Source organism: Psittacula echo, assembly GCF_963264785.1.
Source record: "Psittacula echo genome assembly, chromosome: 14".
Lineage (NCBI taxonomy): Eukaryota > Metazoa > Chordata > Aves > Psittaciformes > Psittacidae > Psittacula > Psittacula echo.
In genome coordinates, this window is record NC_137750.1 from 3,960,592 (window position 1) to 3,986,956 (window position 26,365).

Below are 26,365 nucleotides of genomic sequence, written 5' to 3' on the forward strand. Positions count from 1 at the left end.
ATGGACTGGAAAAGACAAACTAATTTTGCAGGGAGGTCAGTAAAGGCTTCAAGACCTCATGAGTCCCCCTCCCAAAAATGAACAAATAGTTTGTGATGTCCTGAAAATGCCAAACAACCCTTTAAATGAGGGATTTGGGCAGCTGTAGGGAAAAATACATTAAAGAAGCTGTGTTTGCTCCCAATAAAATGTGTGCTGACCTCATCAACAACCTCAGCAACAAAATCTGAAGCTCTGATTTAACAAAAAGTCAGATTTTCAATCAATTAGGTATTTTTTAGAACAGTGAAGTCTTATTGATAATATTAATTCACAAAGTTATTCGATATACCTGCAGAAGTAGAAATGGTACCAGCCACAGAGTGTCCAGAGTTACAGCAACCCGAACTTGGTGGTGTGAAATGCATGTAGGGACAATTTTCATCTGAGAAACTAAAAGGGTCTTGAAATGGTGAATATTTACCTCTGGTGCAATGTAGTCTGGAGTGCCACAGAAGGTCCTGGTTGTTACTCCATCTAACATATGTTCTTTGCACATTCCAAAATCAGCAATTTTAATGTGTCCTTCTGAATCCAACATCACATTATCTAATTTCAGATCTCTATGAAGAATCACAGTAATTTAATGTTAATGTTTAGGATCAACTAGGGCCAACTTATCTGCTTCTGAGTCTAGGTGAGGAACATGTGAGGATCTTCTGAGGGGTGGAGGGAACAGGGGTGCACATGCACAGCAGTCTACAGCCTGGAGGGAGCAGGGCACTGCACTGCACACACATAAGAATGACCATAAGCCCTGAAAATGGAAAATCAATGAAGAGATGGCTGTGTATGACCACGAGCACACTCACACTGAGACTTCTGAGGGTGTGAAACTGTTCAACATCACACATGTTGACACAACATCATGCACAACATAATGTTTTTCATTTTCAAGAGTTTTCATTTGCGTTGGGCAGAGCACAGATGTTGGAAAAGCTCAGGTCAAGCAGTAACACAACAAAAAGAACACTGCAGTGATTCCTTCTTATAAAAAAGGCTTTAAAAATGCACTGAAATGTTAAAGAAACTGATCCTTTCTGTTCAGAAATTCAGCTCGGAAATGATTTATGTCAGATTATACTCACCTATAAATAATCCCTCTGTTATGGAGAAAGAATAACCCAATTGAGATCTCAGCTGCATAGAACCTGTATGAAAAAACCCAACAGATTTCTTATTGCCTCATGATTTCCTTCAGGCAAAATATTCTGGAAATGCATCATGGTCAAGAATGATGGTATAATAGCATATAAAGTATGTAATATACATGCGGTATAGATCTAAAGTATAAAAATACATATTGCAGGCGGATGACATAAAAAATACTTCAATTTGACTTTAACAGAAACATTTTGAGTATTTGATGATAAAATAATGTAGAATTTAGAAAAAAGTATGAAAATATCTCCCCAGACCACAAGAAAATGGTGCAGGAGCACAGCATTTTACTGCTTTGATCTAACTGCCTGCAAAGGTCATCTTTAATCACATATCAAGGCTGAATGCAGGATGCTGCTCAATTTACATCGCAATTCATATGCCCTGAAATAATCTGCAGAAATGGTATTCCTTTATACAGGCTGTTAATAGATTAATTACATAAAGCTAATTAAACTGATTACCATATGAACTATAATTGCTGAATGCAGTTAAAAGATATGTAACATTGATGGATGTTTGAAGCCAGTTGCTGTGGAACCGTGCAAATTATATGCAAGAGGATTATTTAAAGATGAGATTAATTTTTAGGCTAGCATAAGGGAAAGGGAAGCTCAGCTCAAACACTTATCAGAGGTGTTTGTGAACGCGTGTGCTGGAAGATGCTCCACAGGCATAAGCTGTCATAAAGTACCATTAGCTTTCAATGGGTGTTGGCAAGTTACATTAGTTGGGAGTCAAGGAGGATCTGACACCTTCTAGTTTTTATTCAGCAAGTTGTGAAATCTTGTTCTCTATCTCAGATACTTATATTTAGAAGGCCTCTCATTTAAAGAAGCACAGATTACTTAAATCAAAATGAGAAATTATTTCAGCTTAATTCTTGAAACAGTTGGTCACACTTGACTTTAAAGTTTCACTGATAAATGATTTATGAAACACTAATAAATGATGATGAGATGATAGAAGCATGACTAAAATGGTACTGATGGATGTATTCACATCTGATATGCTACAGATCATTATCAGTTGCTCACTGATAAGCCAAATGTACAATTACCTAAAACGGATCATGTCTATAAACAACTTCTAATCATTTATTAGCTCCTCACAAAACTCCTTCCATAATAACATCACAGATATTCTCACAAGCTATACATTGAATTTATCTTGTATAAACTATGATTTATACTGAAGTCCTGAGTCTATTTGTATTGCCTTTCCCTGTAACATTAATTCAGTCTGAAATGTTCTAATCACTTCATTTTTATATTCGCCTTTAAAAACAACACCAGCATAACAAGTAACATCTTTAATTTCCTGATGCCTTGTTTAAATTCTTGTCACTTTTAAAGCAGGCATCGCATGCCTTTGCTCGTGCTCTATTTTTCAATAGAAAGGCACAGCTAACCTTGGTCTATGTGTGCAATTTTTAACATAAACTTCAGCTTTTGGGCCTAAAAAACACAATCCAAAAAGGCCAACCTTGACTTCATACTGAACCTGGAAGGCAGAAGAAACCTAATCCTCTTACAGTGTAGAATTAAGATGATGACACGATTTAAATATATAAACATGAACACTCACACTGCTTGTGGCTCCTTAAATTTTCCTACTTGCTGAATGTGATACATGAGATCACCACCATTCACATACTCCATAACAAAATAGAGACGGTCCTAGGATAAAGTATTAAAGATGCACATAAATACATTACAGAAAATATTAGATATGCATTAATCAGCAAAAAAAAAGTCACTAATATGTCATTCTAACGCTTTATATGATTATTAGGACTGGTTGTACATTCTGGCAAACTTGATAGGTCAGGAAATGGAAGCGGAATGTCTTGTAAAACCAGCAAGAGTATATGGACTGATGAGATCTGTCTTGCTTTGCCAATTTCAGAGATGTACTTTTACATAATACTAGTCTACAGTGGTTCCCATAACTACTCACATGCAGCTCTGTATGAAAAATCTGACTCTCTAAAAATAAATAGATATATAAAAAAAATTAAGGATGGTTGAAAATTCTTGCTTCGAGGCCATTTCTAATCCATCCTAATAAGTTTTCCTTTTGAAGATGGGAGGTATTCAAATATACTTCTTTTATGATTAAAAAGAGGCAAGAAGAAAGTTGTGTAGGGTTTACAGAAGTATCTGGAACCTGTACAAGTGACTCTTATATTAATCTCTTGCAGGCACATATTTCAGCTAGAGGAATATGGCAGTAAAGTATTGAGGAGGGAGACTTTTCTTGCACAGGGAGAGCTTTTAAAGGCTGTATCCAGGTATCTCAAATCAAACACAACCATAACGTATTTGAGTGCACTTCAGTCATATTTTCCCCCAGTGACCTTCAGACAGTAAGATTTCAAGCAGCAGGTCTATTCACCAGCTTTCAGAGGACTAAAACTGAGCTTTTCCAAGTGACTTTGTGAGATTACATTGTTTACAAACATGTGTGATTTAGAGTGGGTGATTCTGACCACCTAACGTTACCCTCTGCAGTTATACCATGATCCTGACAGCAGATGAGATACATTAACAGTCTTCCTCCCACTTATGGAAGACAGATTGTTGGCTTCCTCTCATTTCCCTTCAGCTATTTTGGACAGAATCACTATCCTGAAGTATTTGTAGGAAAGTCTGGATCCAATATTCTGATGGGAAAGAGATTCATTAGTAAGAAGCTTTAGTTCAATCTCTTCCCTTCATTAATTGAAAGTCTCCCATCATCCAGTAACTGGGATTTCAGATGATTAACATACATTTCAAAACTGTGATTTCCTAAGCTGGGTCCAACAGACAAGCCACAGGCAAAGTGTTTCATTGGCTAGATCTGATGGATAAAATGCAGATTTTTGTATGAACTGTGTTATTGCTAAATAGGAGCCTGCATCTACAAGCACTAACCAAAATTATCAATTGTCCTATGACCACAGTTTATGCCTTTTCCTTCACACACAATTTCTCATTTTTACAGCTAATATTAAGCCTCCAGAATATTTCATAACACCAAGTGCGAACTACTCAATGGTTTGGAAAACATGAAGTACATTAGGCAAAGGTGTTAATGATTATGTAGGCCTTATGCAGCCCCACTGCTCTTGTACATGGAAGGCAAAAAATGATACTGTCAATACTAAAACCCCAATTTTTTTCCTCCATTCCCCTTGGCCAGAAAACACCAGACATTTATACTTTTAAGATTTAACGTTTCAAATACAGTTGCTCAAAAGAAAAATGCGACCAAACAAAAGTGATTTTTTCATTTACTGATGCAAATAATAGTAGCTTTTTGGCTACTAATAAGGTTATATATAGAACTAGAGGGAGATATATATAGGTCTATTTCTGACTAGGACTTCTTAGAAGTATCTTCATACTGTAAGTAGAGGCAGGAAAAATAGAAGCAAGCAAGAATTACCAAGTGCAATAGTTCCCACATTCATGTTTTATTGTGATTAATTATGTCTGCAAATCTGCTGCATTCAGGCCATTTTCTGCTCAGAGATTTGTAGACATTAAAGAGAGTTTGAAAATGCCTCTAACAACACAGACAATTATGCTATGAAATGGTGACGGGATGACGTGGCTTGCTTGTGGAACATTACAATGTTATTAATCCAAACTAACTGTCTGTTGCTTTTCCATTTGCTTTTAGATTAAAAACCATCAACAATGTAAGAGGTAAAAGATAAGGAATATTCAAGTGGAAAAACAACATGTGTCCTTCCATCACCCCATCAAGTGACAGCACAGCCCTGAGGCACCAGTTCAACGCCACTGTCATAAGATGGCTACAAGTGAGACAAGAAGAGCCTCGATTTCTTGTGAATAAAGACTTCTATGCAGTCTGGAACATTTGCAGCCAGTTCTCTAGTGGTGGGGTGTGTATCCATGCCCACACCGGAAATCAAAAGCACACTAAATGCCAACTCTCTACCACGCAGCTTTCCATGTCATCCAACAGACCGGCATGGTGCTGCTGGACCCTCACATCCATCCTGCAGTCTGTCCCTGGGAGATGTTTTGCAGTGTGGTGGGGCAATGTCTACTTCAAATATTCATAAAGAAGGAAGGAAAAAACCCCAGTGTTTTCCCTCTGTGCTCATGTGCCTGAAAACTAAATTAAATCCATCAACACTGATTCATGACTATCACCTCATGATATAAAAACAACCACTGAGACTTTTCAAGTTATATCCTCTGATCTTTAGAAGCATTTAGGAACCTTTGGGAATCTGGGCTTAAGGCTCTGCCTTAGCAAAACACACATTATTAACTTATGAATTGTCACACTGGTCTGCTTGAATTACTGTACGAAGAGAAGTAATTAAACCCAGGTTTTGTATTTAACACACAAAGTGTAACTACATGCAGTACCCTCTTTCTTCACCAAATTCTATGTAGAGAATCTATGATATATAGGTTGGATGATAATAAATGTTACTGAACTGATAAAATCTATGGTCACATAGTATGGAAAACATCAGGGTTGCAAGACGGACAGAGCTCACGTACAACTGTTTGGAAACAAGAGTGAAGCTGTGTCAGGAACAGTGGTTTGTCTTGCAACGCCAGGACTCGCTTTTCAACCATTGTACATTCAACATCATCATCCTGAATCACCACATCTTTTTTCAGTATTTTGATTGCATAGAGCTCCTCTGTCCCCTTCCTGTCTGCCAGCATCACCTGCACAAAGAGAGGCAAAAGGGTGAAAATCTTCCCAAGGAGGGAAGGTGACTTATATGCCCAAAGATTTGTATAGACAGCAATCCAGCGTTTCCTTTCACTGGTTTAGTCTAACTTGATCAAAACTCCAAAAATACCATCATTACTCACCCACTGCAATGAGCTGTACCAGTCATTTCAGACAAAGCCTGTGCCAAACCCCTTTGGTTAATCGCAGGCACATTGCCAAAGGGCTGATAAAATGTGAAGTCCCTGGGGATTTCTTTGGTAAAGAGCACTTTATCACAGAAGTGCTTGTTCAAATAGAGAGGAAAACCAGCAGCCCTTTCTCTGGACTACCAGATTTCAAATACATATATGCTATTCCTGGTTTTCCCCCACTCTTCAGCCTTACCAATGTTGATGACTTCCAGAAGTGGCAGTGACCTAGGTGGTAAAGCCAGAAAAGTAGACTTGATTTCATTGAAACTGCCAAGGAGTGAGGATCTAAAAGGATGTTTCTCACATCCTGCCCAACAGTCTGAGTTCTTTTATTTTTATACTGCCAATCATAACTGAAGCCTGCTAGTCCTTAAGGAATCACCCTTTTCCATGTTAAAAAATCCTCCCTCAAAAACGCACATCCTTTTGGCTCTGGATTTTGCTTCTTACAGATCTATAAATTCATCCTTCCTCAAGGACAAAAAGGAAAAAAAGGAGAAGAATGTGATTGGAAGGGTTATCGAGAATTCATTCCTACCTTCCCAAAGCTCCCCTTTCCAAGAACCATGAGAAAGTTGAAGTCTGTCAGCTTCACCCTGTCCAGATTGTTGGATGGCACACTTGAGATCCTGTCTTCTGTTGGAGTAATGACTTTGTTACCAGCTGGCCCAAGTTTGGCTTTCTGAAGAACATACACACACATACACACACAAAAACAGGAAAGTAAGAAGAGCAGCCAGTTTCCTCGGCAGAACAGGTCACCGGGTGAAGGTCAGAACTGAAGATCACTGTATCTGAGGTGGCATTCCCAGGAGAAAGGCTGCATAACAAAAGCTACACAGACACAACCTCAAAGACTCATTCCAACAATACTTTTGACATCACTGAATGAAGTGGGAAACTGTGTTCATGTATAACCAGATAAAGGCAGAGATACTTATCTGGTTAGAAGAGCAAAACCAAAGCAAAAACCAAAGCCAAAGGAAAAAAGAAATCACTCATTTTCATGCCGAACGCAGCCTTATCTGGTGTTTTTGTTTGGAAATACAAAAAATGCTTTTCAAAAATGTCATGCTACGATCTACAGAGGGTATTTTAGGATATAAACAGACTCTGCAAGACATTCTCTTTTAAAATGTAATTCTTCACATCACTGCATAGCAAGAGTTAGGAAATCTTTGACATGCATTAAAAAAATTACCTACATTAGAAAAAAAACCACACATGAGAATTAATGCAGATGAACATGGCCACTTTCAAACCAGCAACACAATCAACTTTGATTTTCAATCAAGTGTTGATCTGGAAAAGGGAGGAAGGGAAATATTACAGACAAAGGCTCTGCCTCAGCAACAGAGTCTGGTTTGTGGAAGGTTACAGCAGTCTCAGTATTTCATATGAGACACCATATCATTGTTCAAGTAAATTGCATTTCAAATCTCAAAGTCAATAGAAGAGGAAAAAGTAAGACTCACCAAAAGCCAATGCAGGCTACAACATAATATCCCTCTTTTTCTCAAAACAATCCCATATACCAGCAGAAGTAAAGCCTTTGGGATAGAAGCATTTTCTCCCCATCTATCTAGTGTGTCTGGTAAATCACTTTTAATATGGTCAATTTACTTTGTGCCATTGATATATGCTCCACGTTTAAGGAGTGCTACTTCCCTCACTGCAGAAGTACAGTATTTGCATATTATCACTATTTTACAGACAAAAAACTCACAGAAATCAAAGTTTATTCAAAGTCATGCAATAAATCATCTTAGAAGCCTGGCCTGGCGTATACCTTTGGCAGCCTCGCTGGAAACTGGAAGATACCAACTTTCCCTTCCACAGACAAGTTTAAAACCATTAAGACTGAAAGGGGAGACTCGATCCATGGACTCCAGTACTTTGCTACTGCAGGCAGTAATACCAAGTAATCCTCTGACAGAACAACCACATGTCACTTGAAAAGCATATTCAAATTGGATGATTCTTCCTTCAACTTTATAAATGCAGAAAGTCTGATACCTGCGATATGAATTTTGGCAATTGTGATCTCTCTTTTTTAAATTGCAATACAGCTTGAAATGAGGAATTTCTTCCATCACCATTATTACTTGCTTGCATGAAAACAGCACAGAAAAAGAAGGAAAACGCCAATATCCTTTATTTGTACAAGATGAAGACATAGTTTAAAGAAAGAGTTTTGCTGGCCATGCCCTTGTGATGCTGTCACATAAGGGATCTCAGAAAAAAGATCCTGCTCCTCAGACAGAAGAAGCAATTTCAATATCCATCTTTTCACTGAAGAACTGAGCTCCAAATCGGGCAATGAATGGAAAAGACCAGCTTTATTTCTTATACTTTAAACCCACTGGGCAGGTTGTTGCCAGCTTGGTCAAAAAATGTGTAATTCAGAACAACATTATTATTAAATTATCAGACCCTTATCAAAGGTCCATATTTCCCTTCAGCCAGGACACTGCTCATGAGCGTGCTGAGAAAAGTTCTTCACATTTAGATGTGAATTCCTGTAACTGCTTTCTGGCTAAAGGTCCTACTGAAAGTATAGTGGGAATTTCAACACTGGCAAGCATGTAACAGGAGGATACAATACAATACAGGATACAATAATGATCCAAATCAAAGCATTTCATAGATGATGCATTAAGAGCTTCCTAAAACACTACAGCAACGTGTTTCAATTATGACTTAGCTTCAGGCATATCACTCTGTCATCTTCTTAGTACTATTTAAAAGAATTTACAGAGCTACTGGAGCAAAATTAGGCTACAGGCATTGAAATAAAGTTAGATAAACATAGGGAAGCCATTACAGATGCTACCTGTGCCACCAAGTCTGTGAGGGGGCAGAAATAAACCCTGAAAGATCTATTACTTATTACCTGTCTTTGAGAATTAGCTGCTGTGTAGATTCCATGTTATTCAACTCACCCTGAAGCACAACCCTAAACCAAAACATCTCTTATGAGCTTCATGGAAGTTTCTATACTCAGCAGAGATGTCACAACTCATCAGTAATAACTGACATTGATGGATATAAGGAAAGCCTTTAACCTTGCCCTTCATTACAGAACTTAATGCAGAATATGAGGCAAGACAAAAGTATGCCAGAAACTCAGCTAATGATGTCTGGTTATGACTAAAGGATCAGGAAAATGTCTTCAAGTATTAAACTTGCTTTACATTAAACCCAGCAAATCTACAACATTTTCTTTACAGAAAACCTACAAAGTGAATGAAAGTTGTGCCTTATACACGCTATACACAGGGTGTTGACTTGCAAACTTTCTTCATACAGAGAAATGTTAATCTCGTCCTATGACCTGCCTGGGAAATAACTTGCTGAGCAGATATTTCCCTCAGGTTTTTGAACACCTCAATAATATCTCTCAACATGGACACTGTCTTTTCACATAAAAAACAACTTAGGTATTTCAGGTACTTCAAAACTACTATTAAAATACAGCCAGGGAGAGGAGCACAAGAAAAATACATATAATAGACAAACATTCCATTACTGATGCATTTTAATTCACATAAATTACATGTAAAAGCACACACCATTACATTTACTGTCACCTCTGCATCCACGACTGCTCATGACGAAGACCTTTGCTGTTTATTAGAAAGCAAAAGAATCTATTTGAGGCTTATGCTCTGTTAAGGCTAACTTAAGCACTAAAAACAGGGCAGATCATGGATAGAAGTGATTTCCAGAGCTCCTGGGAATGCTGTTTCACCAACATGACCAATCACAGAGGGATAAGGAGACCCAGGGGATATTCCAGTTTCTGTGGATCCACAGCCAGCTGCAGTACATGTGTATTCTCATAAGGTCAAGAACAGGAAATGTTTTAACATGCTCTCAGTGAGCTGTACCATGAGTTTGTATCTGATATGCTTTGGATAATGCAGAGAGAAAATGCCATGCAACCAACACACTCTTCCAGATTCCTGGAGCAAAACCAGTCCTGCAGCTACAGAAGGGACGTAAATGCAAACGATTCATAAAAGCGTACTGGAAAAGAGCAATGATATTTTGCCTCTTGTACCATGACTGAAGTTGAAAATAGCAGAATCCTACTTGAATCCACCTTCACTTTTTACGGATATCAAAACTTGCTGATGTTGAAGATGGCATTCCAGGCCCTGGATTAATTTTCCAATTCCAACTGTTTGGTTTAATATACTTGAGAAACCCACAACATTATTACACTGAAGCCAGCTTGCAGCAAACCAACCAGGAAAACTGTATGTTAAAGATAAATTAGCTTGCATGGTAGCAGCAGAGTTAATCTAAGAAGAAAACAAGACATGCACATCATCTTACTTCCGCTGGTATGGACGCACCTTATCCCGGCCAGTTCGTTTACCCTGGAACCACAGGTGAGACACACTTTACATATTAAGCCCAAGTTCACCCCTCCACGGAGTGTTACAAAGGTACAGTGTGTTATGCTGCAGTCTCTCATTTGCTATGTGCTTTTTGGAAATGATACTTCAGGTTGTGCAGTAAAACTGTTTTTTTACTGCACATTTAATTCAAGTGCAGTGATTTTTCTACATACGAGAAGGAAAAAAAGTCTTCTCCAAGACCTAATGAGAAGTGTGGTGCAAAGAAGCAAAAGAAGTGATTTAGGGAATAGTAATTTACTATTGCATCAAATTTTCAACTGCAAATTCTCACTGAGTCTCTTCAAAACTTTCTTTCTGATGTTTTACTGTGAAAACAACCTAACAGGGCAAAACAATAAATCTGCACTTTGGCTCCTCTGCCTTCTGGTTATTATCTCTAGTTCAGAAACTCAAGATTCCAGAATAAAGGACTGAATTGGTCATTTTTCCCATATAAATAAATAAAATTTGTGATGAATTTAAAAACCAGCCTACCCAATCCACATCCCTACTTTCAGTCTTTTTAGGGCAATGAGCTACATATCATAGTGTTAGTGCTTTAACACCCTGTATCGCTCCCCTTCATTATTCCTTATCTCTTGCAGCCAGCTCACTAACACTGGATTTGTTCCCATACGGAAAACCAACGCGGGGTTCAAACAGCCCAGACCTGCTGCCACACACCAGCACCCTCCAAACAGCTCCAGAAAGGAGAAACCCTCATTATTTCCCATGGAAAAATATTTCAGCCAACAAAAGGCCGGGAATCCGCGGTTCACCAAAGGATGCACTTCTCGGTTGTCAAGGCAACTCGCTCTTTGCAAGCCCAAGATGCCCAACGGGGAGATCTCTGGTAACAAATTCTCCAGAGGAGGAAGTGATAAAGAGAAAACATTTAACAACGCGGCTGACTTGCCATCCCGTGTGTGGAGGTACACACACATACAGCACACACAACTTCTACATGGGAACAGCCACATTTCATCCTTACCGATTCACTCCACTGACACCTACTGGGAAAAGAAACGGAAAGCTTTGCTCCCGGCAGCGGAGCCTCTCGGAGACTCACAGCTCTGCTCTGCATCGCACATCAGTATCCCCTCCCCTTCTCTATAGCAGACTCCACCTAGCACTGGCTGCTCTGCCATTCAGCTGTAAATAGCAAATGAAGGATGCGACAACAGGGCAGCACTGGCTTCAGTCTCCATTCCAAACAAATCACAGTTTTGATAGTGTGAGGGTCAGCAGCCTAAGGCCTGACTGGGCAGGTTTTATCTGGGGTCCCAAGATCTGTGTCCCCTTGCCACAATTTAACCAATTCCTCTCCAAAACTGACAAAATCACAGCCTCTCACACTGCAACAAGTTCTCACCAGTTCTTTAATAGACTCCAACACGCTCTTCAGATGTTACTGGCTGATAGAAGAACCCATCTCACAGTAGCCCACATTGCTCCCAACGTTTCTATTCCTAATTCTTATATTAACCCAAAACCGTAACAAAGCTGCAGGCAACACCGTGTACCACCTGAAGAAATGGCAAAATTGGTGCTGAGAAGGAAGGAAAGAGCAGTGTGAACAGCAACATTCCAGTTTCACTACTACAGCCCAGGAGGCTTCGGCTGCAAGTATGAAACCAATGCTCGGTTATGTCTGTCACTACCCGGACTCTACAGCAGAAGCATCACAGCAGCTCAGACCTCAGGTGGACTGTAGATACTGTCACTGCCAGAACTGGCAAAACTCATACCAAGGATGTAAAAAGGAGAAACTGAAATAATTTACCCAAGTCTCAAGCAAGGATGAAAAGCCCTATTCAGGTTTCCAGTCATGAAAGCTCACTGGGGATTTTGATCAACACATCGAGCTATCAGCAAGCCTTTAATAAAGTAAATAAATGCAATAAATTACAAGTCAAATCTGGAGGAAAAAACCTCCCATTCACCAAATGCTCTCCATCATAGTGGCAGCTTGTTTCTTAGATTATTGCATTTTCAATTCCATGTAATTATGGATGCTATGAAGGACTATCAATTTCCTAGTTTATACAACTTAATTATCAGGATGCTGAGAATTTGAAATGAGAAAGCCCATTTCTAAGCCCCAGCAAGATCTAATACTTCACTAGACTGAGTTTTAAGCTTACTACCATAACCTAATGCAAGCTTATAATTCATTAGTGGAGAGTTTTGTAGTCATGGAAACAACAGAAAAGAGAAAGTCAGAGCCTAAGCTCTGGATGATTTAGCAGCCCATCAGCTCGAATGAGGGTGGGGACGGCACAAGCGCTACACCTTGCTCCAGCCTGAGCTGATGTCATTGCTGTTACAAGTCAACAGGGGGAATGAACTTCCTTGGCCATTTTAGCTTTTTCAGTGCAAAACATGTGCTGAGCAATCTGGGGAGATACTTTTGCACCAAATTTCCCATGAAACAGAACAAAAGATGCAGTCTTGGACTCTTCCGCTTCTTTCCTTGGCTTAACAAATGCGCATAAAGAAGACAGCAACATGTGGCTTGTCCCATCCTGCTGTGCACTCTTACCGATTCTTATTTGCTCCCAAATTAACTAATGAACTCAATTACAGGAACCTATTGCACTCAATGTATCCACACATATTTACCTGTATAGAAAGGAGCATGCTTGGATTAGACTGGAGCAGACTGGAATGCCTACACTCAACATTGCGATATAGCAAGACGGACCAGTGCTGGAGTGATGCGCTGGACCACAGGCATTACTGAGGATTCACAAGGTTTACACAGATCATTTTTCAGCCATGTATTCCTTGGTGAAATTACATCCTAGCAAGACTTCCTTGCAGCAAGAAGAACACTGAATATAGGCAAATGAGCAGAATGCTGTTTATATGCACTCATTTACCATTTATTTTCATGACAGCCATGTCACTATGGTGAACTGTGACATAATGCAATATATAAAAATGGAAATGCTTTTTTTACTTCAAAAGCTAAAGTAGTTATTGAAAAAGTAGCTATGAAAAGAGTTCTGATCATTCTCATTGCTAGTAAAAAGGCATAGAGGCAAACAGGATGTTTCACAAAAATATAAACGGGGAGGGTGATAACACTCTACCTGGTAAGTTAAATATGGACTATTTTATGTCTTTAATTTATTTTTTCCTCATTTCCTCTCCTCCTCCCCTTGAACTTGTGCCATATTTACCCTTTTGGTTAATAACAGTAAATTCATGTAAAGGATTTGCTTGAAAAAATTAATTGTGCCATATAAAAACAGGATTAGAAATGCCTTTCTGCAGAAACCATGTGGAAGAACACAGGAAACCCACTCCTGAAGCCCACTCTTGTGCTGAACTGCTTTGCTCATCACATAGGAACGATGAGATCAGAGTGCTCCTGAATTAATTTGGGTTACAGATAACAGAAGTGGTGTGTCAAACAAAGAGTCCTGGGCAATTAGGAAAACAGAGTCATGCTTCCTAATCCTAGCAGGAGCTGGGTACTTGGATCCCATGCCCCTATTAACACCCTGCAGGCTCACAAAACTGATGAGCTTGTTCTACTCAGTGACTCACAGATTTCCACTGAGGTCCATTACCTGCAGATAGCGTATAAAGATGAGCATGACGGAGGCAGAAAGACAGGGAATCATGGAATTCCTACGGCACCTAAAAGTAGAGAGGCAGTGCTCGCCTGTACAGCAGCAAATTACTAAGTACTTTGATTCGTGGAAAAATCATCAGTTTCAGTTAAAAATCTTGAGTAAAGTATGAGAATGCTGCATTTTACCCAAATAGCAGTTTAATTTAACGGGTTTGTGTCTTTCTAAATATATACCTACAATCACTTTGCATGATTTCATTTCTTTATGGACTATTGCTTGCCAGCCTCTTGCTCTGGGAGCTATTCCACGTTCTTTACCGACCCCGTGTGGTTTCTTGCTCCAAGCAGAAATTACTTTCTCAAGCTCAACATGACGTTCAATGGGAGTTCACTTACGATAAAGGCAGTAAGAGACTCCTAAAGGACAATAGTTCAATATGCCATTCAGAGCTGCTTATTCTGGGGGGTTATAACCTCATTCCCTATTCATCTTTTTGTTAAATTTTATTTACTTATGTTGCTGTATAGAAGTTAAAACTGTACTTGAATAGATGATTTCTAAGTGATGCCCAAATCTGCCAGGCTCAAGACGAAGGTAACTATATCTCCTAGAAAAGGTAGACAATGAAGACAAATGACTATGGAAAAGAGTAATACGAAAAGGGATTTATCTACCTTAAGAATAGGATTTTCGGAGGATACTGCCCTGGACAGTGGATGTCTGGCTGTGAGCAGTGAAATGCAGAGAGGGAAGAGCTTCCAGGTTCCCATTTGGCACTGTCAACATGTTTAATCTGTTTAATAATCCTGTGGCCACCTGAGTCTACTTTGTTTTCTGTTTTTATTGCCGAACACGCCATCCCCTCCAACAGAGCAGTGTCTAACGAGATGAAATGTAATTAAAGAGGCTGCCGAGGAATAATATTCAAGAATTCTTTCAGAAATATCCTGCGGTAGCAGTAATAAAAACCCCAGACAACAAATAGGATGCTGCAACAGCAAATCCCTAAGTGACAAAAAGAGAATTGCTTTTATATATGCTCCTTCATTCTTTAATTATGCTAATTACTGGGAAGTTTCAGTAATACAAAAACCTGGAGTGTAGAATTTGCTTTTAAGCACAAAATTCACTTCTATATAGCTAAAAAGAGTAAAAATCTGATATAAAATAATCATTACTGACTTCAGTTCTACCTGAACTTAGTGCAAATCTCTGCCACTGAACACCACAGCCATGAGACGCTGCAGACCAGGACTGACTTTAAAACCTTAGGATTCTGTATCCAATGAAATTATTTGGCACACACAAGCACACACACAAAGATGAAGGTGTTTTCTGCATGATGTTAAGAAAATAATCTGATTCAATATACACTTTGCTGGTGGAACAAAAGCAGCAGAAATGCGTGATGCTTCCCAGTGTCTGGTAATTCCATAAACAAGCATTGCTGCTTTTGGACCTCGTTCACAGCATTCTTACATTTGCCGTGATATTATAAAATCATGTTTGTACATTTAATGGCTTCTAGCTCCAAAGTCTTACATTATCCTCAGGAACACAGCCTGCCTCCTTCCACAGCTCCTGCTGCTTCCTTTCAATTCCAATCTTGGGAACACAACCTCCCCAGATGTCCCACATAAACTGATTACTTACAAAATTATTTCCATAGGCATGCTAACGTCAGTGGTGATTCGCCTGCAGAATGCAGCATGCAGTGATGCTTCTGAGCTCAGGTTAGTGATGCTAAGTCACTGCCAGCAGCAAGCAGAACAGCGATTTGTAATAATGTAAAGACAGACAATAAAGAAGAAGCATTTTATCCCATAGAAGTCTCCTCTTCACATCAGAACAACTTCCTAGCAACACTTCTTTGGTGACAACACAAACTGACCAAGGATCCTGGCAGTTGTATCAGTGCACTTCAAGGTCTGGATTTTACAACAGTGATTAACACCATGTTAGACGTAACTTCACATTTATCCCAGAGGTCTTATTTCAAGGTAGATTTGCTCTGGTTTAAAATACATTTACACAGAGAAACTTGTAACTTCCCTGCATTAAACAAGTTTCATCAATGAAACCACCATGTGATTTTACTTTCAAGTAAGAAGAGGTGTAAAGCATTGAGGGAGGGCAGTCCTCTTCTGTACAGGCTTTTCTGAGATAAAGATACCAGATAAAGAGTCAAGGTTAAGAAAAAATGAGTTACTGATTGCATGGCAAATGATTACTGCATTAGGAAATACTTGGTAATGACAAATACTCTTTGTTTTTCTGGTTCAGCATTAAAGCATTTGGTAAAATCATGCATTAATGATATCAGCAACTCTTCAATAACAAATGTGTCTTGTAAATTAAGTATTTTAAGCTTTGAGCTATAAGATGCCAACTGCTTCAGGTCAACTTAAATTGCAAAACCAGTACTTGAAGACGATAATGGGTTCAATTATTGTCAGATTCTTGAAACAGTTTACACCACAGAACTTCGAATTACATTTAAATTGTAACTAACCAATGTTTGAAACTGAAAGCATGATTTGTGTCAGTAACCTTTTTGCCTTAATAAAGCAAGAGGATTTGTTAGAGATACATGCAACAAAAAGTTCACACATGTATGTTCTCGATGCTGATGTGGGTCTTTTACGGCACTAATTCAGTGATGTGGTGATTAGTGAAAGAAGTAAAATGGGAAGTAAGCAGGTGAATTGGTATTTCAGGTATCAGAGTAACTGTGCATATGGGTTATATGATATAGTATACTCCAACTAAGATATCGCAATATATGTAGTATATTATGTAGTATATTATATCATAAAACATGCATGCTGTATTATGTAAATTTATCTATTTAAATATACAGTGAACATGAGCATTATCTGATTTGTGGAAGCTAAAGTTCCATGAGTGTCTTTGAAATTAAAGATGCACCATTTTCCATTTTCCATGAGAAGGTGGCATTCATTTAACTAATTCCTTCAGAAGGAAAGGCATCTGCTGAGGTTTGAGTAAGAAAAATTTGGATCCAGGGAGTACTTTATGCCAAATCATAAAAGATGCATATTTCAATTTTTTATCCCTTAGAAGAGCTTAAAACTGGGGAAATAACAAGTGCATCCTTAAAATGAGGTGAGAATGAAAGTGAATTTAATAAACTTCAAACACTGGTAAAGAGGATTGTGTGGAGAGGAAGGTGTGGGAGAACACCAAGGAGAAAACTACCTTGAAGAAGTGGATATTTACATGACAGTCCTGGAAGAGACAGGAAAGGGAGAAACACTGCTTGGTTAGTAAAGGGCTTGCAAAGCAAAACAGCAACAATTAGTAGCAGAAGTAAGCAAAATCAAAGCAGCGAGAATACAGAAATGGACACGTCTGCTACACAGAAAAATCACAGAAAAGAAACTATGGTGTTAATACCCTGCCAGTACAGAGCATGATGCAGCACAGTGGTCTGCACGCAGCTGCTCTTCAGTGTGAGCCTTAGTCGTGTACATACATACGCTTCATGCATGGAACACCCTGCAAGGTGTTAAACCACTGCAATGCATACAGCTACATGTATGTACAGATGTGTGCAGTCTGGGCTCTTCACAACTAATGAGCGCTGCAGAAGGGTGACAGCACAAAAGTTAGGTTTGATTATTTTTGGCCTTGTTTTGAGATGCACATTTAACCTTTATGTATGGGATAAAGAAATCCCTGCTGTCAATACGATTTTCTACATTCTTCACCTTAAATCACAACATACAGGCTGAGAAAAGCCTTACAGAAATCACAAGCTGATGCAAACTGAGACCAGAGATGTATGTCATCTGGTTAGGAAATTTCAAGTTCTCTAGTTTCAGATATGATGAGTCAATGGGAAACCTCCAGATAAGTGCATATGGGAATTCCCCGAGCCAAACTATAGCATAGAACAGATGGAGTCATCTAACAGCATCTCTATACTGCTGCAAAGTAGTCTCTAATGATTAAATATGCACGATTTAAAAATAGGAATGAGTGCCATGGCCAAAAAAAGCAGCTCTTCTTTTTCTATCTCTATATACATAATGAGTGTGCATTGATGTGCCAGTGATATTTTGGCTGGTCATGATTTCAGTGCAGCTTAGTGCCTGTTTCCTGAAAAGTAAACTTAATCCTTTTGTTTACAACCTGAAGTGTCAGCAATGTTAATTCTCTTTTCCATGTCACCTTTGCTGAACTGCCTGAAGTTACAGTGATTGCTTCCCAATGGGAATGTTATTGGTTACATATGGACAAAAACATCGCCAGCCTTCAAAGACTTAAAAGAAATGTCTTTCACAGCCCTTGCTAAGACTTTAGACAGAGACCTGAAGAACTTCACTCACACATTAACAAAATCACCAGCTCCTCTACAGGACTGAGTGAAAATACCATATTTAATCAGAAAACTCACTGGGCTCTTCAGAAGCTACTGCAAGAGTCCCTAGAGTCTTCTGCCAAAGCCCTGGCTATGGACCTGCAGCACTTTCACCCAGCCTCCAGCTCAGAACTGAAACTGCTCTAGGATGTCGTAGACATTGATTAAAGGAAGAAAACATCCTTCTGACCTATAACTGTTGTGAATTACCAGAAAAATGCCAGATGAATGAGGAAGTGCTGGCCTTCTCCTTTCTAACAAAGCCGCCAAAAACTGTTTTAAAAGAAATAACACCAAAGGGAGTGTTAAAGATTTAAGAAATGCAGCACCTGCACAGAAACAAACTGAAATGATGCACAGATGTTCAAATGAAAGAGGTTTCTTTAGTGTTAGACTCTAACATTGAAAGTCATCATAAAGCCTTAATTGTGCCTTGAAATCTGTGGCAATTTTCCAGTATCATTTAACACTGGTTGTACTGCCACAAAGAGGGGCCTGATGGTGTAAATACACGTTAGCTTCCTATGCAACAAACTGAGATAGGCTTTATATACAGACTGAGATAAGCTACTTCTTCATGTCTGCACAAGGATTAACACACAAGGTTGGTCGAACAAAATGCTGCCCTGCTTCTGGAAGAGTTTATGGCACATCAGAAGTGGAAATATCTACAGCTCCTGTGTCACTGGAGAAGTTACAGGCATTTATAACTAAGCCTGATGCCCAAGCACGTTACCCCTGTTCTTCTATTTACAATATTAAGGCATTTTAGAAGACATTTTCTTTAGGATCATTATAATAGTTCTGTTTAGAAGCACTGAGATGTCAACCAAATGTCACCACTGACTGTACACTTCCAATTATCAGATGTATCTACCCTGTTAGGATCTCTGTTCCTTCTCTTGTTATGTTTTGATCTGTTTAGTCTGCAGAAGGAAAGTACAGGTCTAGCTTCTGTACAGCTTTCATCAGTGATTTCACTGCACAAAGCCTCTGAAAGCATAACCTGAAAACAGCCAAAGCAAGACTGCGGGGTGTCCAGAAGCACTGCAAAGCTGGGGCAGCAAAATTATCCCATCAGGCAACTGGACAATAATCATAGAATCACAGAATGGTTTGTGTTGGAAAGGACCTTAAAGCTCATCCAATTCCAACCCCTGCCACGGGCAGGGACACCTTCCACTAGAGCAGGTTGCTCCAAGCCCCTGTGTCCAACCTGGCCTTGAACACTGCCAGGGATGGGGCAGCCACAGCTTCTCTGGGCACACTGTGCCAGCGCCTCAGCACCCTCACAGGGAAGAGCTTCTGCCTAATAATAAATAAGAGCTGCTCCTGGATGGTTTATCCAGTAGCTGAATCAATCCCAGAAAGGGGAGACTGGAAATACAGTGTACAAGCAGTATGGCCACTTTCCCTGGATACCCTGCCTGGCCTTCCTATCACACACAGGTTCATAGATCTGGCCCACGATGGCAACTAATAGATGGAAATGGTACCCGATTTTACTAACACTCACTGGTAATTATTTTGCAGAAAACATACTCATCAGAATAATGTCATTGTATTGTGAAGGGATTTCATTGTTATTCATTTAATTAAATGGAATGGTACAAACCTAATTGCCAGGAAAAGCCACCTGCATTTTACATCTCAGCTGGAATCCTAGTCAAGCTAGCAGCCGCAGCTGTAGGTGCGGATGGACGTCCCCAAGAAGCACATCCTGAGGCCCACCAGAATGGTCCCATACGGATCCCCACAGTGGGGACAGCAGTTTGAGCTCTCCCACAGGAACTAAGGGAACGATTTTGTTCTACTGAAACCCACACAGAGAGCTACAGTAAAGGAAATAATTAGAGCAAAGGAGAATGCCTGACATCTTTAGAGTATGTACCAGGAGAACCATTATGCATCTTCCCCATGGAATGCCTTAAGATTATATGAGCACTAACTTATTCCCTCATAACAACGTGCTTGGGTCACTTTAATTACTAAAGCTGACTGAGGCGATTCAGATTGCTCCCATCACTTAATATACCTTGTACTTGGCAAATGTATCCATATGTAAGAATTACAGCTACTCTGCTCTTTTTCTAAGTAAAAAAATCATTGTTATGGACCACAACAGCTGCTTTATTTTTAATAGCATTTTCCATGATGGTGATGAGGAAAGAAGGGGACAGACAGAATAATTAACCAGCCTACTTTTAAACCAGCGTTATTCTATTATTATTCTAAGGTGCTATTTAAGTACCAAGAAGTGCTTTGCTAAGCAGCAAATTACAGGAAACGGGGCTTGGCAAACTAAAAAAAACCTTTTTACAACAGAAGTTTCAGAATTTGCACATTTTCCCAAATAAAATAATGGAATAATGCTTTAAATGGCAAAAATTACTGCTCAAATCAGAGCCAGGTGTGAAAACTACAACAAGGTTGCATTATGTCAATATTCTGCTTTTTTGACCAGTAAAATACTATAAGAAGTATAAAACAAATAGTAGATACTGTGGTTAAAAGATGTGCTGGTTTGAGTCCACGGAGCCACCTGGGAATGTTGGGAGTTCCCATGGCAACCTCAGCATGGACAATTATGGAGCAGCTACAATTATTCTGAATATGCCTGTTGAGAGCAGAGTTTCGTTTTGAGATGGCCACAAATAATGCCATTCTGGAGAGAAAATTCACACCCAAAGGTTGAAACCAAATGAAAAACAGCGACAGATTTTATCCTGCCTCCACTTCCTACAGGAGTATATTTTTATCTCTAACTATTAATAATGGTGCATCATCTATAAATCACTGAAGGCAGATTTGATCGCACTGCTAAATGAGCAGATAATTGATTTGTAGGGCAAGATCCAGAAAATAGATTCATTACAATTTGCTGTAGAGAAAACACTGCACTGCACCTACACATAATGTAACTTCATTTCTATACAGCAGACAACTTCGTATGATAATACATAACAGAGTATATAAAAATCTACTTAGTGAGGTCTCTGTGTGATTCCGTTAATGAAACCACCGTCCCACTTAGTCCTCCTCTTTCTTTTCCAAATTCGGTCCCATTTGTCAGCTAGGATCTCTATCTACTGGGTGCAAGTCAGGTGTTAACTCTTCATCTGGTTTGGAACTGTCGGAATGAGCCATGAGAAAACTTCTCATCACAAATCGTTTTTACTGTTCAATTACAAATGTAATGAAGAGAATGTTTCAATCTCTCATTTATTTCTTATTTATAATCCTGTATAGTTATTTGATGGTAGATTTACACAGAATAAATGACTTAAAGCATCTGTGCCAGAAGGTCCAGTCAGTAAAGGAGCATATCAATGAGATTTGTGTGACTAAAAAGCACATTTAAATAAGATGTCTGGGTTGTTAAAGTGGAGCGAGAGGGATGCAATAGGATTGTGTAAACAGCCTGAAATCAGTGAGAGCTTGAGGGCAAATCTTAAAGATGTCTATTGAACTGCAGACACAGGCAGATACTTTAAATTTGATTTAAATGAGAGGTAGCTCCTAAGAGCTCTTGGAGAGCTACTAAGTAAGTTCCTAAACTTGAGTCACAAGGGCAAAGTCAGTTTTCAGAATGCCTTACGTTTATCTATTTTAAGACCAGAAACTGGTTTCAGAAATTTCACAGCCTGCCCAGGGCAGTGGTTGTGTCACCATCCCTGGGGGGATTTAAAAGAAGTGTAGATGTGGTGCTTAGGGACATGGCTTAGTGGTGGACTTGGCAGTGCTGGGTTAGCGGCTGGACTCTTAAAGGTCTTTACAAACTTAAACAATTCCATGATTAAATCACAAATAGCAGCCTGTTTCTCAGCAGTATCTACTTGTTCCTTAGTACAGGGTACCTAAAATAAAATGACTATTTAAGCCAAGATATATATGATAAGAAAAATAGTGTAAGAGATGATCAGTCAGCACCACTTATGTGCCATACCAGAATAGCTAATAAGTTAAATACCACCATTCAGACATCTGTGATGATTATTTTTACAAGCTATAACAGTAATCCCCCTCGAAACCAAATATGAACATTACTCGGAAGTGCTGCTTCGCCCTCTTCCTTCTTACAGTGGTAAATGTTGAGAGTATGCGGCAGAACCTAAACCCTTTACCATGTAACACTGCATTATACTAGCCTCGGTCTAGTTATAATCGCGTATTTTGTTTGGCTACCAGTATTCCCATAAATCATCACTAAGTTTTAGAACTGTTCATTATGCAACTCTAAATGATACTGCTGGAGACACTGTGTTCACAGAAAACCTATTCCCTTTCCTTGATTAATTCAGACCATTAAAATAGCACCAACGAGGGTACCTGCAGGAGAGGGAAAGCTTCAAATACACAGTGCTGAACTAATTAGACTTTGAGACAGACTAATTATTTCTGGGGCAGAGCTGACCCCATGTGAAGCTGCCATTTCTGGGACCCAGTCCGGTAGCTTTACACACTGTAACCTCTCATGATTTCTACTTCACTTCATTGCAGGACATGGATAAACCCTGACTGTTTATTCTGCAACCACAGTATTTAGAGTAGGCTTAAGAAAATAACCTAAAAGATTGTAAATTCAATATGCAAACATACTGCATATAATAGCTGACATTTTCAAATAGACAATTTTAGTGATTTGTCTTTGTGCTGTGTCTGTCCTGAGAAAAAACTGATTTCTATACTTATATCACCAACATATACATATCCACCCAATTCCAGGCTCTGTATATTGCACAGAGACATGGAAGAGGTGAAAAGAATTACTTTTGAAGCTATTGCTTTTTTGGGAGGCTAAAAAGTAAATATGATCTTGAATAGAAAATGACCTAGTGCAGCAAAATAAAATCACACTGGTCAGATCACAATTGTAAAGAAAAGAAAATGGAATGGAGATTCAAATACTTCTCAAATGTGTAACAAAAATCATAGTTCATGCTGCAGACAAAAATATGGTAGCTGATCCAAATATGTTCAGAAGAAATTGATGCACCTTTTCTTTTTCTTTCTTGAAAGTTGAACATGTGCCGTTTTTCCTCACTTTCTTGGGTTAACCCATCTTTATAATAACAATGTAGAATTCTGCCTGATGGTGAACATAAGAAATTGCCATTTCAGGTTGAAAGGTACAGGCGTGTCTGTTTATGCACAACAGGTACATTAATTGCTTTCTGGATAAACAATTATACCAGAGTTGTAAATGTTCAACCAGAAAAAAGGAAACAATAGTGTAGATCGGAAGACTTCAAATTCAATGCTGTGTATGCAGCTGCAAAGAGCAGTCAAGTCAGTGGAGCTGAATCCAGTACAGCCATTAGCAACACACGTTGCTTCCCAAACCCTACCTTCCCTGTTGCTGGTCTTAATGGCCAGCAAATGTTTTGCTGTAACATTGGCTATAGCTGCCAGAAGAGGCAGAGTTGCTGGCTAAGTCTGTTCATTAAGAAGCAATTCCTTTGCATGGCACAGTGAGACCATGCTTGTGACTACCAACCACTCCAATCTGCACCACAGGAGGCAGGAAGACTGCAGGAAGTATAGCCTTTCTCCAGTGTTTCTTTTCTGTACATAACCAGCAATACTTCCAACCCTTCAAAACTCCATACCCACATAAAAGCTGTCAGAATCTCACCTCTACAAAGGTTTGGAGGCTCCGAATAATCAGTAATTAACACTGTAAATATTTTCTTTAGAAGAAAAAGCATTTAGTGTGAAACGCTCTAAGTATTAAAATACCGTTGTTTCTGATAGTTTAATTTGTCAACTAACAGAGATAAGAGTGATAAGGGCTGGCAGATTTTGCAGCAAGGATTAAAAGACATTGAAATTATTACATATACTTGACAAAAGGGATTTTCAAATACCAACTTTACAAGAGTCAGGGGAGAGAAGCCGAACTGTCAGAAAAAATGATACAACTACTGAACGGCACCATGTGGTCCAATCTCCAAGAAACCCAAAGGCACATAGTGCTGCCATAGGCAACAGAAACAGCAGCACTCTAAAATGTGTCTTGTAATACATGGGGTTTTTTGGTAATAAAGTGCAAAATGTATGTAATATATAGTTGCACCCATTTGTGTTTAATCCTCACCTCAAACTTCTGCCGAAGCTCTGCGTTTCCATCTTCATCGGCATCTGGAATCGGAACATTATAATATTCACCTTCTTCTTGATTCAGCAGCTTGTACCTGTGGAACATTTAAGAAAACAACAGTGACTGCACAGTTTAAGCGCTGTTAGATTTAACATGGGATTTAATTGTATTGAGTGTGGTTTGCATCAATGTCACACATATGTGAAGAACTGCTTTGAAAGATCTAAAGCAAACTCAGAAACAGAAGATATTTAGCCTAACGCTAGAACTTTAATCCAAAACTATCTGCCAAGGCAGTTTAATGGACAAGGAAATTCCACCATCCTGGGGTATGACGGGAGACATCAACCTTGAAGAACCTTTGTCTCCAGTGCTTCCATAGCTGTAGACAATTGACAAAAGGTACTTTTTGAGACAATGTGATGAGTTCTATCCCTAGTTTACACTTGTTAGGAAATAAGATGGCACTTTACAAAATCAGTTCCCATGTACTTTGAATTTGCAGAGCTATATATAACATGATACACTTTGTAATGAATATATCATATTCATGATAAAAATAAAAGTCTTATCACAAAACCATGTACACAGAACTGAGTGTACAGCAGAAGCTTCATGAACATCATCAAAGAAAAGCATTCCTTTTCTTATCCTCCTTTGTTATAAATAATCTGTTTCTTAGGTTTAGTTGCATTTTCAGTGAATTCATAGCCTGAAATACAGCGAAAAACTCCAAACCAGATTGATTATATTGAAGAAAAATACTGGAATGTGTTATATTCTCTCTTCTCTTTTCAGAAACTCTTACCATCCACTGGCCGGCATTTTCATCAGCTCTGACACTCCAAATGAAAGGGATCCCATGAAATCATTTCTGGTTGTTCGATCCCAGTCCCAGACCTCTACTGATAACCGTCGATCTTTGTCTGTAGGTTTTAATTTACTAAAACGGACACAAATAGAGGAATTTTCAATGCAACACTGAAATAAAAGAATCAATCCATACACAGGTACTTCATTAAAAGGCGTTAGACTTACAATGTGAATGATTCATTCCAGTCTGGATTCAGAGTAGAACGGATGGTTTTTGTTTTTTGTTTACTTTCATTCTTAGGATCTGGGATGAGCTTCAGTTTAACATAAGGATCTGAAAGTCCATTTGGATCCATGGGAATTAAGTTTTTTGCTTCTCGCACTGTCAACATAAAACATAGCTGATTTGTATAGGACTACAAATCAACATAAAGAAAGCAGTTATATGTCAAACCAGTTACTGAAACATGCTGGAAAATAAAACAAGCAAGACATGAAACCCATTTGTCAGACTTGGCATGGAAGAAGCTACTTGCTGTAAAATAAGGCAGCACTTAGCGTTATTTATAAGAACGGTAGAGAGAAATGACGGGAGAGAAGAGCAATTCACAAACAAGAAGCACCTTTCAGGCAGCTCTTTTCCTGCAATGGAATGATTAAATGCCCAAATCCATCACTATAAATTTTTAAGTGCAGCTCTTTGTTCTTTTATTTCCTCATCATTCTTAGGTTATTAAAATACAGGACTATCAGCCACATACTATAAAGGTGATATAGCCAGATTATAATAGATTTCAGAAGACTGCTTATTTGCTACAATCCTTCCTTGGAAGGTATCTAACACTAAACGCCCCTCAGATTCCCGGTTTGTTCATTGTCAGATGGAATCACTGTAAGCATTTTATCATGACAGCAACCAAAGTAAAAGTGCAGAGAAGACAAGTTTAAATTCAGCTTCACAAAAAATGCTAATG

General features: G+C 38.9%; 1 protein-coding gene across 2 annotated transcripts in view; it reads right to left on the reverse strand.

Moving 5' to 3' along the window:
• Positions 1-26,365, reverse strand: part of PRKCA (protein kinase C alpha) — a gene marked incomplete at both ends in the record, with an annotated part of 139,982 nt that overhangs the window by 13,600 nt on the left and 100,017 nt on the right. Inside the window, 9 exons of one of the 2 annotated variants that reach the window (XM_080629302.1) lie at positions 464-602; positions 1,128-1,190; positions 2,788-2,879; positions 5,730-5,903; positions 6,643-6,786; positions 17,314-17,343; positions 24,576-24,672; positions 25,387-25,521; positions 25,617-25,773. In XM_080629302.1, the coding sequence (XP_080485428.1) occupies positions 464-602; positions 1,128-1,190; positions 2,788-2,879; positions 5,730-5,903; positions 6,643-6,786; positions 17,314-17,343; positions 24,576-24,672; positions 25,387-25,521; positions 25,617-25,773 (1,031 nt within the window). The remainder of the gene's footprint in view (positions 1-463; positions 603-1,127; positions 1,191-2,787; positions 2,880-5,729; positions 5,904-6,642; positions 6,787-17,313; positions 17,344-24,575; positions 24,673-25,386; positions 25,522-25,616; positions 25,774-26,365) is intronic. The other variant, XM_080629303.1, reaches the window with a different exon arrangement.